At 35.1% G+C, this 13,350-nt stretch overlaps 1 protein-coding gene across 1 annotated transcript; it reads right to left on the reverse strand.

Annotated features, from left to right (window-relative positions):
- Positions 1-6,408: 6,408 nt before the first annotated feature.
- On the reverse strand, positions 6,409-12,660 carry LOC103713297 (BTB/POZ domain-containing protein At2g46260-like). The gene is made up of 6 exons (XM_008800174.2): positions 12,513-12,660; positions 12,338-12,424; positions 12,167-12,256; positions 8,111-8,229; positions 7,954-8,017; positions 6,409-7,481 (listed from the first exon to the last, which is right to left on the reverse strand). Exons 1-6 carry the CDS (start codon positions 12,658-12,660, stop codon positions 6,409-6,411), a joined length of 1,581 nt encoding a protein of 526 aa, XP_008798396.2.
- Positions 12,661-13,350: the final 690 nt, after the last annotated feature.

Here is a 13,350-nt window from a genome sequence, read left to right on the forward strand (position 1 = left end):
AATTTTATGAATAGAATTAGTAGATTCGCCTAGTAAAGTTTAAAAGTCTAAGGCGGAGGAGGTAAGTAACTCTAACACTCCTTATTAGTTCTCAAATTTTTACATATTTTTCATGCTTATAATTTATATGAAAATATGAAATAATATTAAATGTTCATGATATCATGTTTTCTTAAAATTAAGGATTGAGCATACAATATTATGAAACTCATGATTTAATAAAAAATAATAGCTCAACGAATATTTTAATATTAACAACTTGTTTATGAAATATGAACTCCATATTTATAAAATTTGTATTTTTTGTTATAAAAAAATAATTTTATGATTGTCCTACTATTAAAGGCTTATTTATAAACTATGAACTCTATAAAGTTATTTAATATTTTATTCATAAATAATTTAAGAAAATATGACTTAAGAAAATTTATTTTAAGAAAAATATGACTATGAGCTCTTAGATAGCTATATACGGCTCTCACCAACATGTTATAATAGTTGATATATTGCCCTTGCCAACAAGTTATAGTAGTTTGGCATACGGCCCTGCTAGCAAGTTAGTAGTTGGCATACAACACTCGCCAGCAAGTTACAATAGTTTGGCCTACAGCCCTCACCAGTGGATTACAGCAGCTTGGCGTACGACCCTCACTAGCAAGTTACAGTATCTTAGCCTATGACCCCGCCAGCAGTTTATTGTAGTTGATAGGACATTGATTACAACCTATTACAAGTATAAGGTGACCATAGCATTTAGTCTGAGAGAATTATTATTAATGATTATATATCAACGTAACAAATAATTTATGATTGTATAAAGTTAGCATGATTTTTTATTTTATTTATGCACTAGGACCAGTTTTATATAATTTGCATAATTTATGCGCATGCAAGAGCATGATTGATGTATGATTATTCTGGCATCATAAAATATTTTATTTTTTTGTAGTTATCTTCTCTAAATGATAAGTTGATGTATGTAAAACTTATGCTTGATCCAATAAGATAATGTAACGTATACTTACTGAGCTGTGTAGCTCATATCTCATTTTATTTTATTTTCAAAAAAATAAGGTCACTAGAAATAAAGGATGATCCAAGATTGGAGTTCGTGCAAGCAAGCTTAGTGATTTTATGGCAAAATTTTAGTTCTTTAATTAACTATGAATTTGTAATGATTACTTTCAAAATTTTGAGGTTATGAGTTTTAGTATTTAAATTTGGATTTATTCGCTCTAAACTAGTACTTATTTATTTAATGGATGATAAATTTAGATCCTTTTGTTATATTTTATTTGTGATGAATTTGTATTCATTATGATTGTTCGCTTCATGTTATCATGGGCAATCCTCCTCGATAGCATGGTCGTTTTATGTCTAAAATTTGGGGTATGATAACTTTGGCCACTTTAGGGAGAGTTGGATAGAGTTCAAAAGTGAGATCTACCATATCCAGAAGCCATATTGCACCCCAAATTTTTAGAGGCCCTAACATGCCCATATGGAGTTCGATTAAATTGTTGTTATTATTATTTTTATTTTGAATCAAGTAACATTTCGAGCTCTATAAGGTAGAGTCTTCCCTTAAGGGCATGAAGCCCCAAGTGACCACGGTCAAGTTACATTTAGGCCTCGAAACTGACCGATCAATACATAATTTTTTTTTTAAGAAAGATTTCGATCAAGCGTATCTTCCCGTTTAGAAAGAATTAGGTGAAATGATTGAAGATAAAATTGATATAAAAGTTGAGTTCGACTTTTCTAGAATTATAGCTTTTTCATAATTACTTTTACAACTCATATCTATTATGGAAGTTGTAACTTCATTTGCATAGAAGAGAATTCGGATCCGAATTATATAAAAATAGACCTCATTAATATAATTAGAGGCATCGTAACTTGCTTTTAAAATTTATAAAGAATAAAAAGTGAACGTAGACCATCCTTTCATTTATTTTTTTTATTTGTTAATTTTAAAAAAAATTAAGTTGGGCGGGTTATTATTATTTTTTTCTTTCTGATTAGATCACTTGCACCTTCTATTAATTTACTCTCAGACGAATTTAATTTAATGAATGACTTTTGGGAGGATTCATGAATATGTGAAGGGTCGCCTTGATAGTGGTGATTCATGTATATGTATTTAAATGGTACATATCTTTTGGATTTTCTATGTGCATTTAAATGGTTTATGTCTTTTGAGTTTTCTATGTGTATTTAAGTAGTTTATGTATTTGGATTTATTCATGTACCTAGAAGTCCTATAAATAATATGTAAGTCTTATAGTTTTGTAAGTAAGGCAAGAGCCAAAGTGAATAGAAAAAATCTGAAATATTCTTCCTCTCCATCCGATTTCTCTCTAATCTCTCTTCCTATATTTCCAACAATGCTGCCACGCATGAAACAGCCGATAAGGGCGTGCGAAATAGCCCAACACCCTCAACCTTCTCCCATTTCTCCCCTTCTCCCCCTCAATTCTTCACCACGGTGGCCTATATCCCCTGATGCTGCCGCATCTCATCTCCTCTAACTTCCCTAGTAATTCATGGTGTGCCAGCCCCACTCCTTGCTAGATTCCACTGAGAAATCGGACCACCTTGCATCTCACATGCTTCAGAGATTACTTACCCTATCTGTCACCTTTCCTCTCTCTCTCTCTCTCTCTCTCTCTCTCTCTCTCTCTCTCTCTCTCTTTCTCTCTCTCCCTGGTCTCCACTCCTTGTGGTCGCTCAAGGGGCTGGCGGCATGCTTGTAGGACCCTGCCGCTCGGTGGGTAGCCAATCCAGAGTGTGACCTCTGGTCTCTTTCTCAAGGTAGAGCATCCTGTTCTCCATCTCCTCCACTATTCTAAGAGGCTCAGATTCCTCACTCCCTCAGGCCCTCATCTCTCCCTCCTTGCCATCACTCGACCTGCGGGCATGCCCACTAGATCTCGCCGCTCCATCAGGAACGATTGACCTGAGCTCTCCTTACCCTACATCCACCCAATCTAGCTTGCCGCCACCTAAGAATGGCCCTACGGGCTTCACCACCACCGCTGGGCCGTCAAGCCCAGCTCCTTTGATCTCCTCTCTCTCTTTCCTCTTAGGGCTCGTTTGGTTCGCAGGAAAAGAAGGGCGGAAAGTGTGGTCAACAGGAAAGTAATGAGATGCCTCTTATTTGGTTGGATTTTTCAAAGGAAAGAGATGGAAAAGTTATATTTCCATGAAAATATAATTCTCACATTTCATAGGAAAATCTTTTCCATGAGAAACATGAAAAAATTACTTTCCCACATGAGGCGGGAATCACTCCATCTTAATTTTTTTCCAAAAAGGCCTTCATCATTAAAGAGACATTAAAGACTTAATTTTTATTAAGGGTATAATAGGAATTACACATAACTTTTTCACGAAAGTGAATGATCAACCAAACATAAGCACTCTGAAAATCTGTCACTTTTTCATGTTTAACCAAACATGCCAAAAGTACATTTCCAGGCATTCTCTTCCTGGGAATCTTCTTCCCAGGAATCATATTCCTAGGAGGGAAATGCTTTCCGCGAACCAACTGAGCCCTTACTTGTAACCCCACCAATGGCCCTCTCACCCTGTTATCTCTCTCTCTCTCTCTCTGCACCTGATCGAAGAGTCTCTCTCACTCTCTGTCCTCCATACAACGCCACCCTCACTCGAGTTCCCCATTGTGGCCCTTCCAACGATTGGTCTTCGTTGGTCCTCGATGATTGATTAGGAACTTAAATTGATTTGTGATTGATTGTGCCTTACCAAATTTTATCAGCTTCCTACTTTTATATAGCGGCTTCTTTTATACATTGTAATATACGAGCAGAAATACAATTCTCTTTTCTTTTCCTTATTTTCAACACAGGCCATGCAAGGCAATAAGGCCCATTTAGGGGAGCTTTTGGACGGTCAAAAAGTACATTCTAGCCTTTCAAAAGCACCTTTGGATAAAAAAGATTTTTGATAAAAAATTTGAAAAGCTGTTTTAGCTTTTTCAGAAAGCTAAAAACAACTTTTTGGAAGAAACTCAATTTTGGAGCTTTCCAAAAAGCTATTTTGAGCTTTCTCAGGAAGTTATTTTTTTGACCAAAATACCCATAATAAAGTATAACAATTACATACTTTATCCCTTTATAAACCTAAAAATCTACTGGAGTCCTAAAAAGAACCTAAGCCATGGATCAGACTCTCTTTTGTGCAAGAAAAGGTATTCTTGTTTCCTATTATTGTATTATACTATAAATATAATATTATATTAAATTATATCATAATACATAAATATGTTATGTTAAATAATTTAATATTATGTTATATTATGAAAAATTAATGTATGATAATAATTATAATATTTTGTACCTTTATTATTGTAGTATACTATAAATTTAATATTATATTATATTATATCATAATACATTTGATATGTTATGTTAAATAATTTAATATTATATTAAATTATTATGCTATAGTATACAATATTATATTACTATATTATAATATTATTTTATTATATTATAGTAATATTATTATATATCATATATTTATGTATTAATATATATTATATTTTATGATGCTTTGTTGTATAATACTATGCAATGTCTTTTATGGTAATTTTATCATACAAAAATACTTTCTTAGTTTGTTTACCAAAGTATGTTAAAGTGCTACATCACTTTAGAAATGTAGTTATCAAATAACAAACAACTTTCTATAAAAACTCTACTTCAGAAAGCTCTATTTCTAACAACTCTATTTTCAAAAGCTCTACTGCCAACAGCTTCCCAAAATAGGACCTAAATCTTTGGTTAAAATCCTGATCTTCTTGTTATTAATTTGGATCTGTGTAGCTTAGGAACCTAGGACAAGGGTAGTTTTGAGCATCAAACTTCAAGAAATTAGAAATTTAAAAAAAATTAATAAATGATTGATTTAAATGCTAGACAGGTGGTTCATCATAGGTGGGAGGGTTTTCATATTTCTATGAGCGTAAATAGTTTTCTTAATAATTTTAAATATTGATATTAAGTTGATTTTATATGTTAGGTTTTTTTCTTGGTTGATTTACGTACACACCCTGATTTGAGTCCCCTTTGCGTGCTATCTTATAATTATAATTCAAATATGTACATGTATGTTATAAAAAATGAATAAATTTGGTTGTGCATGAAAAATAACAATATTTTTCATTCTATAATGTGACCATGCTGATGTATTAAATTAATAAAATTGGGACTTGTATAGTTGGATTGTCGAGTGTAGTACTTTGACTAACTCTATGATTATGATTGCTCTATCATAAGCTAGAAATGTCACATTATCAATTATCCTGTTACATGTGTAGAAATGGAATATTATCGATTGCTCTATTATGGACAAAAAACGTAGCCGTAGTTAGTCCAAAGCCAGAAATAATTTAATGTAATATAAAATTTTCAATGAATGGGTGGGTGAGGACTCTGAATTATTCACATTATTGTGGATTGCCAATCACAAGCCATAATATTGTGGATAGGTCAAAACTTCAAATATGAGTTCAATCGTGATAACCTGATCCGATACATAACCTATTTATTAAAGAGGTTAAATGGGCAAAATAGATTAGACAATTTTTAACGAATTAAATAGATTTAAATAGGTTAAACATGTTAAGTGAATCGAGTTAAACATGTCAGAAATAGTTAAACTGATTTCAAACAGGTTAAACAAGTTTTAAATAGGTCAAACGAGTCCGACCATAATCCGACTCAATTATTAAATTGGTCAAAATAGGTTAAACGGATTAAAGGCTTAAATTTGAACCCAATTCATTAAATAAATAGATTTAGACAGGTTGACCCATGTACGACCTATGTACACCTTCCATGAGTTAGAGTATATCTATATAGTTACATAAATAATAGATGGTCCTTAACGAGATTAAAAAACCATGACAGTTTATAATTCCTCATATTCGTCCCTCATAAGTTAACAGTTTAGCTTCAGTGGCGAAACGAAGTAGTGCGGTCCAACCAAAGAGGTTCACATAAGTACTGCATCTGCAGAATCCAACTTTTTCCCATAAGTATACTTGATTTTTTTGAAATAGAAGAAAAAGAAAATTCTAAAACCATTTGGAGGCAGGTCACAACTTAAAACAATCTCTTTTTTTGCCATTGTGAATTTACATGCATCTCATCTACATGATAGGGTTAGTTTTCCCTATCAATTTTATCTACATGAAAACATTAGTTTCATCAAATTTTTGAATCCTCGTTCATTTGGTTCATTCCTGCATGCACGTACACCTGCTATCACATTGGTATGGAATACGCCATTGTTTATTCTCATACTCTGAGAAGATGGCATGATCCCAGTTGCAGTTTCTAGTTCTGTACTTCAGCTGCAAGGTTTGTTGCATTGACAGCATTATCTCATGAGCATCTGGAGGGTGGATCTACTAATAATAATACGTGGTAGATCAATGGCAGTAATCTCTACTATCAGGTCAAGCATGCCATCAACAAAATAGGGGCTATCAGCTTCCATGAACTTGTCCCATGGCACAGAAAACAAGTCTTCATAGACTTCTGGCTTCCAAGACTGGACGGATAAACCCCATACATGTGTGGGATTTAGAAGAGATAGATAATTTTTCTTTGATCTGAATGAAGCCATGCACATGTAGTGATCATCTGATGGGGCAAGCTCAATTTGCACAGAAAGCCCAAAGCAGCAGCATCCATCTCTCAAGGTGCGGCGGGCAGCTGTTAGGACGAAGACGCCCTTATCGAAGTGGAAGCTCTCCGAGTGAGCAGGTGGTGATCGAGAGAGTCTTACACATTCATCTTGTGTAAAGCTGAGGTAGATTGTGCAAGTCTTGTGCTGCTGGTGATGGATGACTACCTTCACTGGCTTGCGCTTGTAGGCCCGCTCAACAACTTGCTCGTCAGTGCTCATCCCTGTCGTGCCTGATTCCCAGTCTGGTGAACTTTTCTTGTATTCTAATCCCCTATCAAGACCTTCACTCATGAATTTGCTTGTATCCTCGATCCGATATTTTGTTGTCATCTTCTCGATGTAGTTGGCCGACATGTACTGGTACCGAATGAGGGGTGCGAGGCGTGAATTCAAGATCTCAAATCTTTGCTCTAGAATTTCATGATTGTCATAATTTGATTTTATCCACTTAAACACAAATTTAAAGACATCGTCTTCTGACTCTACCTCAAGACCATCACTGCTCAGAACAACCTCGACTGCAGCAAGGGGAAACCTCAGCAGTTCTTTTCCTAGTGTTCTGCACTGGTGCTTTAGCTCTGCAATACACTCATTTAAGCAGGACTTCACTTCAAACTTATCAGCAACCATCAGCATATGTGCTAACTCCGAAGGTTTCCATGTCGATGGAGTGGTTGTCCCATGCATGAACTCCAGAAGCTTCAGAAATGCAGGTACCTCTGTTTGAGAAAATATGAAAATGGAGGTGTTGGCTGAGGCATCTAAAAGTATTCAAACTACAATAAGCTGCCAATTACCAAACTTAACTCTAAATGATACTCTGGCTGTAGGACACTACTGGGAATCAATGATTCTTATATGAAATTCTACATGTAAAATTTTCTACAAAACGCAAAATATTTTTCCATGGTCAACAAAACTTTGTCAAGCTATGTGCTTGCAAAAGGAAGTAGTGAAAGAAGCACTGGACGAGAGAATCTCATATCAACCTTGATAGCTGAGAATGATCATTCTGTTCAGCTTTTTGTCATCTTGACTATACATTCTTCTTAACCTTAGCGATCGCTACACTTTAATAAGAACCTATCTATGGTAGAACGAGTCACCCTGAGTTCTTGTGTTTCGAGCACAAGGCCACCGGCCCACCATATTAGTTGAAGAGTTCCATTGTTTTGCGGAAACTACATTAAGGAATTGATTTACTTGGGCAGGCATCCTTTGTAATTAATATACCTGATGCTTTAATCCGTAGGCTCACCACCTTCTCTTGTGAACTTTGATCAGCATTTTTAAACAGCTGTACATGGGAAGGAGGGATGGAGAGAGAACTAAATTGACGACACTAGACTAGTTGAAAAACAGAATTGCAATGCCAGAATCGGATCTTTACCTTGTAGAAGTACTGACTTTTTGCTTTCAAAATTATAGAACTTATGTGACACAATTTCCCAGTACAAGCAGAACCATCCATATCATCACAGCCGAGGTTGTCATGCACATTCTCATCACCTTCATAATCATTATATTTCAAATGGTTATGTACATGAAAGGAAAATAAGAAGATTGCAAAACTTCAAAGAAAAAGATATTACACAGTCATATTCCAGTAGCATCCACCATTAATAATTTTAGCTGCACACATTTGTTATCACCATTTGAGAAGCCTGTTCTTTTCTGTGGTTGTCAGGATAAGCTGCATTATTTCATTTTAGTGGTACTGTTAACTTTCATTTCAGTTTCTAAGATTCTTGATCTAAACTTTGATAGTATGATGTAATTTATTTTGGTTACCTAACTTATTTTCTGGTAGTTCTTTGTTTAATTTGTACTGATGTTCTCTATAAAATGACTTGAATGGGGTTTTACCCATACTCTCTCCAAAAAAAAAAGGAAAATAAAATAGAAGAAAAAGAAAATTTTAAAACCATTTGGCGGCAGGTCACAACTTAGAACAATCTCTTTTTTTGCCATTGTGAATTTACATGCATCTTATATACATGCTAGGGTTAGTCTCCCCTATCAATCTTATCTACTTGACAACATTAGGTTCATTGATCTTGAACTATAGGACATAAGGCTACCATATTAGTTTAAAAAGTTCATCTTAAGAAACATCTTAGATCGTCATACATCAAAGAGTAATTTAAACAGATTTCAGATAAGGACCTACACTATAGCATGCAGAAACTTTATGAAGTAATTGATCTACTCAGTCAGATATTGATTGCTGAAGCTTTCAGAATAAAATATATAATGAACAAACAGGAAACCTACTATGGAGATAAATTTCTAGTCCTGAACTCTTTTTTGCATCAGATATATTCACATGAATGAAAAACTAAAGATGGTAGACTAATCTTTTTTAATCAACAAGACTCTAAACTTCTACTATGTCAGAGACAGTGATTGCTACACTAGAACAAGGAATAGCATGATGTTTAGCAGTGAGCTACTTCCTTTGTACATGGTATCAAAGTAGATTACGGATTTCCATAAGTAACTATCAATTATCAATTCTCAGGATACAGATATTTGGAAGACTACAACTAAATTTGTGTAGAACTTTTCTTTTCCAAAGTAGAGATATCTTGACCTTATAGGTGGGGATGAAATAACTTGTGCAAATTCTCATTTCAGTTTGTTGAAATCTGAAGGGAATAAAAAAAATTGAGGATGCTTACAAAACGAAGATGAAAACTTATACAAATTTTTAATAAATTATGAATTGTAAAAAAAGTTCCTTTTCAATCTCTATTTAACATAAAATACCTGATTCATTTTCTATTCTTAATCACATTTTTCTTTAATGACCAAAACTCTAAGTATCAATTCTTCAGAAGTAACCATATCTACATAACTTAGATGATGTTTTACGGAAAAGACTGTGATTCTTTTGAGGAACTAAAAAAATGAATTATGTCAAGAATAGTAACAAAAATTAAGATTCATGTAATTGTTATCAGTTGCATATAGAAAATTGCTATAAAATGTTGGACTTTAAGTGATCCAAGACGATTCTCAAATTTGATGTGAAATACTTTGGCCACTACAAGCAGGGCTAGATAGGGTCCAGGAGCGAGATCAGCCAAATCAGGAAACGAAGTCATAGGCCAAATTTTTAGAAGCCATAACTTAGTCAAATGATGCCCTGTTGAATTTTTTTTTTTTTGAAATTAGGTATCCTTTTGAGATCTACAACTAGAAGAGTAAATTGAGATAAAATTCCACCTTTTAGACCCCAAAACGGTTCAAGCGAAAAGTTTCCTTTTTGGGTAAAATTTTGACTGAATGTAGCTCTCTATCCGAGAAGAATCAAGCAGAGTTATATGATGCAAAGATGATATAGAAGTCGAGATCTACCTTCTCAAAAATTTTAGATTTTTTTAAAATATTTCTAAATTTTAGCTTTTTTCAGAATATAGCTATTAATTATATATATTTTAGGATATCTAGTTCTATTCAAACTAGAAGAAAAGTCCAACCAAAATTGTGAAAGGGAAGACCTCGCTAGTATTATAAATAGGGGATGCGTACCTCAGTTTAGGAGGTGTGGTGGATGATCGATGAAAGAAAATGGGACTTAAGCTCTATTTTCGCAAATCTTCTATTTTATTGTTTTTTTTCAGAAATTCGAATTGAGCGGATTGGAAAAAATCTTTCTACCTGATCGGATCAATAGGGCACAAGGAAACTACACAATCTAAGTTTTAGCATGCAGGAATCGAAACTTTGACAAGAAGCATCAAGTGTTTTACCAATTGGTTAGAATATTCCTGCAACATACCATGCATATTATGCATTTGATGCTGCATAAGTTCCCATCAATGGGACTGTAACAACCCAGGACCTCACCCAAAATGGTTAGCCGGAAGTTATTATTTTGGTTCCTTGATCCTGAATAAGTACCCAAGATCTACCCAGCGAATAACCGAGTGGGACTAAACACACGACTACACGGGTCCTCACATACTCTCCCCGTTCAAGCCCTGACGTCCTCGTCAGGCTAAGGGTTCAAATCTATTCAAATCTAATCACAAACACTATGATTGGCCCATGGTCAGCCCTAATGGATCATTGCTGCAGTGTCCCCTAGTCCACATAAATTATGGGCCGGGTCCGCTCTGATACCATTTGTAACAACTCAGGACCTCACCCAAAATGGTTAGCCGGAAGTTATTATTTGGATTCCTTGATCCTGAATAAGTACCCAAGATCTACCCAGCGAATAACCGATGTGAGGACCTGTGCGGGCGTTGTTTAGTCCCACATCGGTTATTCGCTGAGTAGATCTTGGGTATTTATACAGGATCAAGGAATCCAAATAGTAAATTCCGGCTAACCATTTTGGGTGAGCTCCTAGGTTGTTACAAATGGTATCAGAGTGGACCCGGCCCATAATCTATGTGGACTAGGGGATACTGCAGCACGGATCCATTGGGGCTCACCATGAGCTGATCGTGGTGTTTGTGATTAGATTTGAATGGATTTGAACCCTTAGCCTGACGAGGACGTCAGGACTTGAACGGGGGGAGTATGTGAGGACCTGTGCGGGCGTGTGTTTAGTCACACATCGGTTATTCGCTGGGTAGATCTTGGGTATTTATATAGGATCAAGGAACCCAAATAGTAACTTCTGGCTAGCCATTTTGGGTGAGGTCTGGGTTGTTACAGGGACTTCTGAACTTTGTTTCATAATTTTATTCAGTTAACACTTTGCTCCACCAAAAATCAATGTGACTTTGAATATTTTCATTACCAATCAGATTCTGAATAATGTTAAATTGCAAGTTACTTCATATTCTGGCACTTTCCCTACACCTGTTCCTTCTTGTAAGAAGAATTTCTATTGTACTATTTTCTTGGGCTTGTGGAACTAATCCTGAATTCTAACTTAATACTCTAGATAGCTGAATAGCTTCGATTAAAGTTTGATAAGCCATAACCTCAGACCTGCTTTATCATCAAAAAATTATTCAAGAATCTCCTTTCTTTTTTCTTTATGCGCCTCCGTTTTCTTCTCTTTATAACATTCAAATCATGTCTCTTTTACTACATGTTTTGAAACATTTCAAGACCGATAAACCTATGAGCACTGAAATTCTCAAATGTCAAACCAAAATTTGTTACAAGAAAAGCTACATGAATCATAGTGAAATTGGGAAGAAACAAAAAAGCGCCAGAAAGAATAGGGGAAACAATCAAAGAATGATACTCGAGAAGAACACTGGATTCTCACCAGTCTTCTCCATTTCTATATACTTTATATACTCATCAAGTGTCTGAGTAATCAAATCCAATCTCAGAGGTATCAATGTGTTCTAACTCGGTTCTAAAATATTCTAAGATAATTATCAAAAGAAAGCAAGGAATTGGACAAAAGCAAACAAGAAAGAACTGAAAATAAAAATGGCATCAAAGATTCTGGAGAAGAGCACTGAAACCTCACCAGTCTTGGCCGGTTCATCCATCTTGTTGAAGTCTGGAAACTTTTGATTGTCTGAATCATCAGAGTCATCCTCCGTGCTCTCATCCACTTCTGTTTTGAAAGCAAACTACAGAGAACTGAAGAACGGAATGGGATCAAAGGTTCTGGAGAAGAACACTACTGAAATCTCACCAGTCTTGATCGGTTCCTCTATCTTGTTAGAGTCTGGACGCTTCTGATAGTCTGAATCATCAGAGTCATTTTCCGCGCTGTCCAGATCTTTATACCCAAAAAATTATGACAAATATTAAAGAAAAAGTTAAGGAAATATGGTTTTCACAGAAGATGTGAAAGGCCAAAATCTCACCATTCTGTTCCTGATCCATATCTTTTAGTGAACATGCTAAAGCTCTTGCATCAGGCTCAACCTCAATCTTGAGATAGCAGTCACATTTCGTGGTATCAGCAAAAGCTAGAACCGGACTCTTCCCTCGTTCTTGCAGATTCATCTTCATCTTCTATGATGAATGCAACACCAGAGTGGAGAGGAAGACTAGTTTCCAAACTGAAACAAATCAACAGGCCAAGCAAGTGAGGAGTACAAGCTTGTGAATTCGTGCACCCACACACACACATGCTCGCATGCAAACATAACAGAGACAGACAAATAAACACACACACACACACACAGAGAGAGAGAGAGAGATCAGGGAATCTCAAGGTAGTAGTCCTATGAGTTATTGAAATCCTCATTCCCAAATTTCAAAAGGAACCAAGAAAACGATGCTACTAGTAAAAGAACCGTTCAAGACTGATAAAATGTCTGCTACTTGTAAAAGAACCATTCCAGACTGATAAAATGTTTCTGTCCTAATAAATCGGTTGTTCTTCTTCTTCTCATCACTACTGATAACTCCTTGGTTCTTAGAATTTATGATATTTCTCAAACTTAACGAAAATAATAGTTGTTGTTAAAAATATCTATATGAATTAATGATTCTTAAAAACACTGTGTTAACCAACCACTGTCCCTCATAATTCTTGCCCATGTCAATTCTTAAACAGTAAAAAGAAAAAGAAAAAAAGAAATTTACATTAATAATCTATCACCAAAGCAAGCAAAAACAACACGTAATTAAAACCGTGGAACAAGAAACAATCAACATAAAGGGATTAAGGGATCTAAAATTCGCACATAAACCTCA

Source organism: Phoenix dactylifera, chromosome 1 (genome assembly GCF_009389715.1).
Source record: "Phoenix dactylifera cultivar Barhee BC4 chromosome 1, palm_55x_up_171113_PBpolish2nd_filt_p, whole genome shotgun sequence".
Lineage (NCBI taxonomy): Eukaryota > Viridiplantae > Streptophyta > Magnoliopsida > Arecales > Arecaceae > Phoenix > Phoenix dactylifera.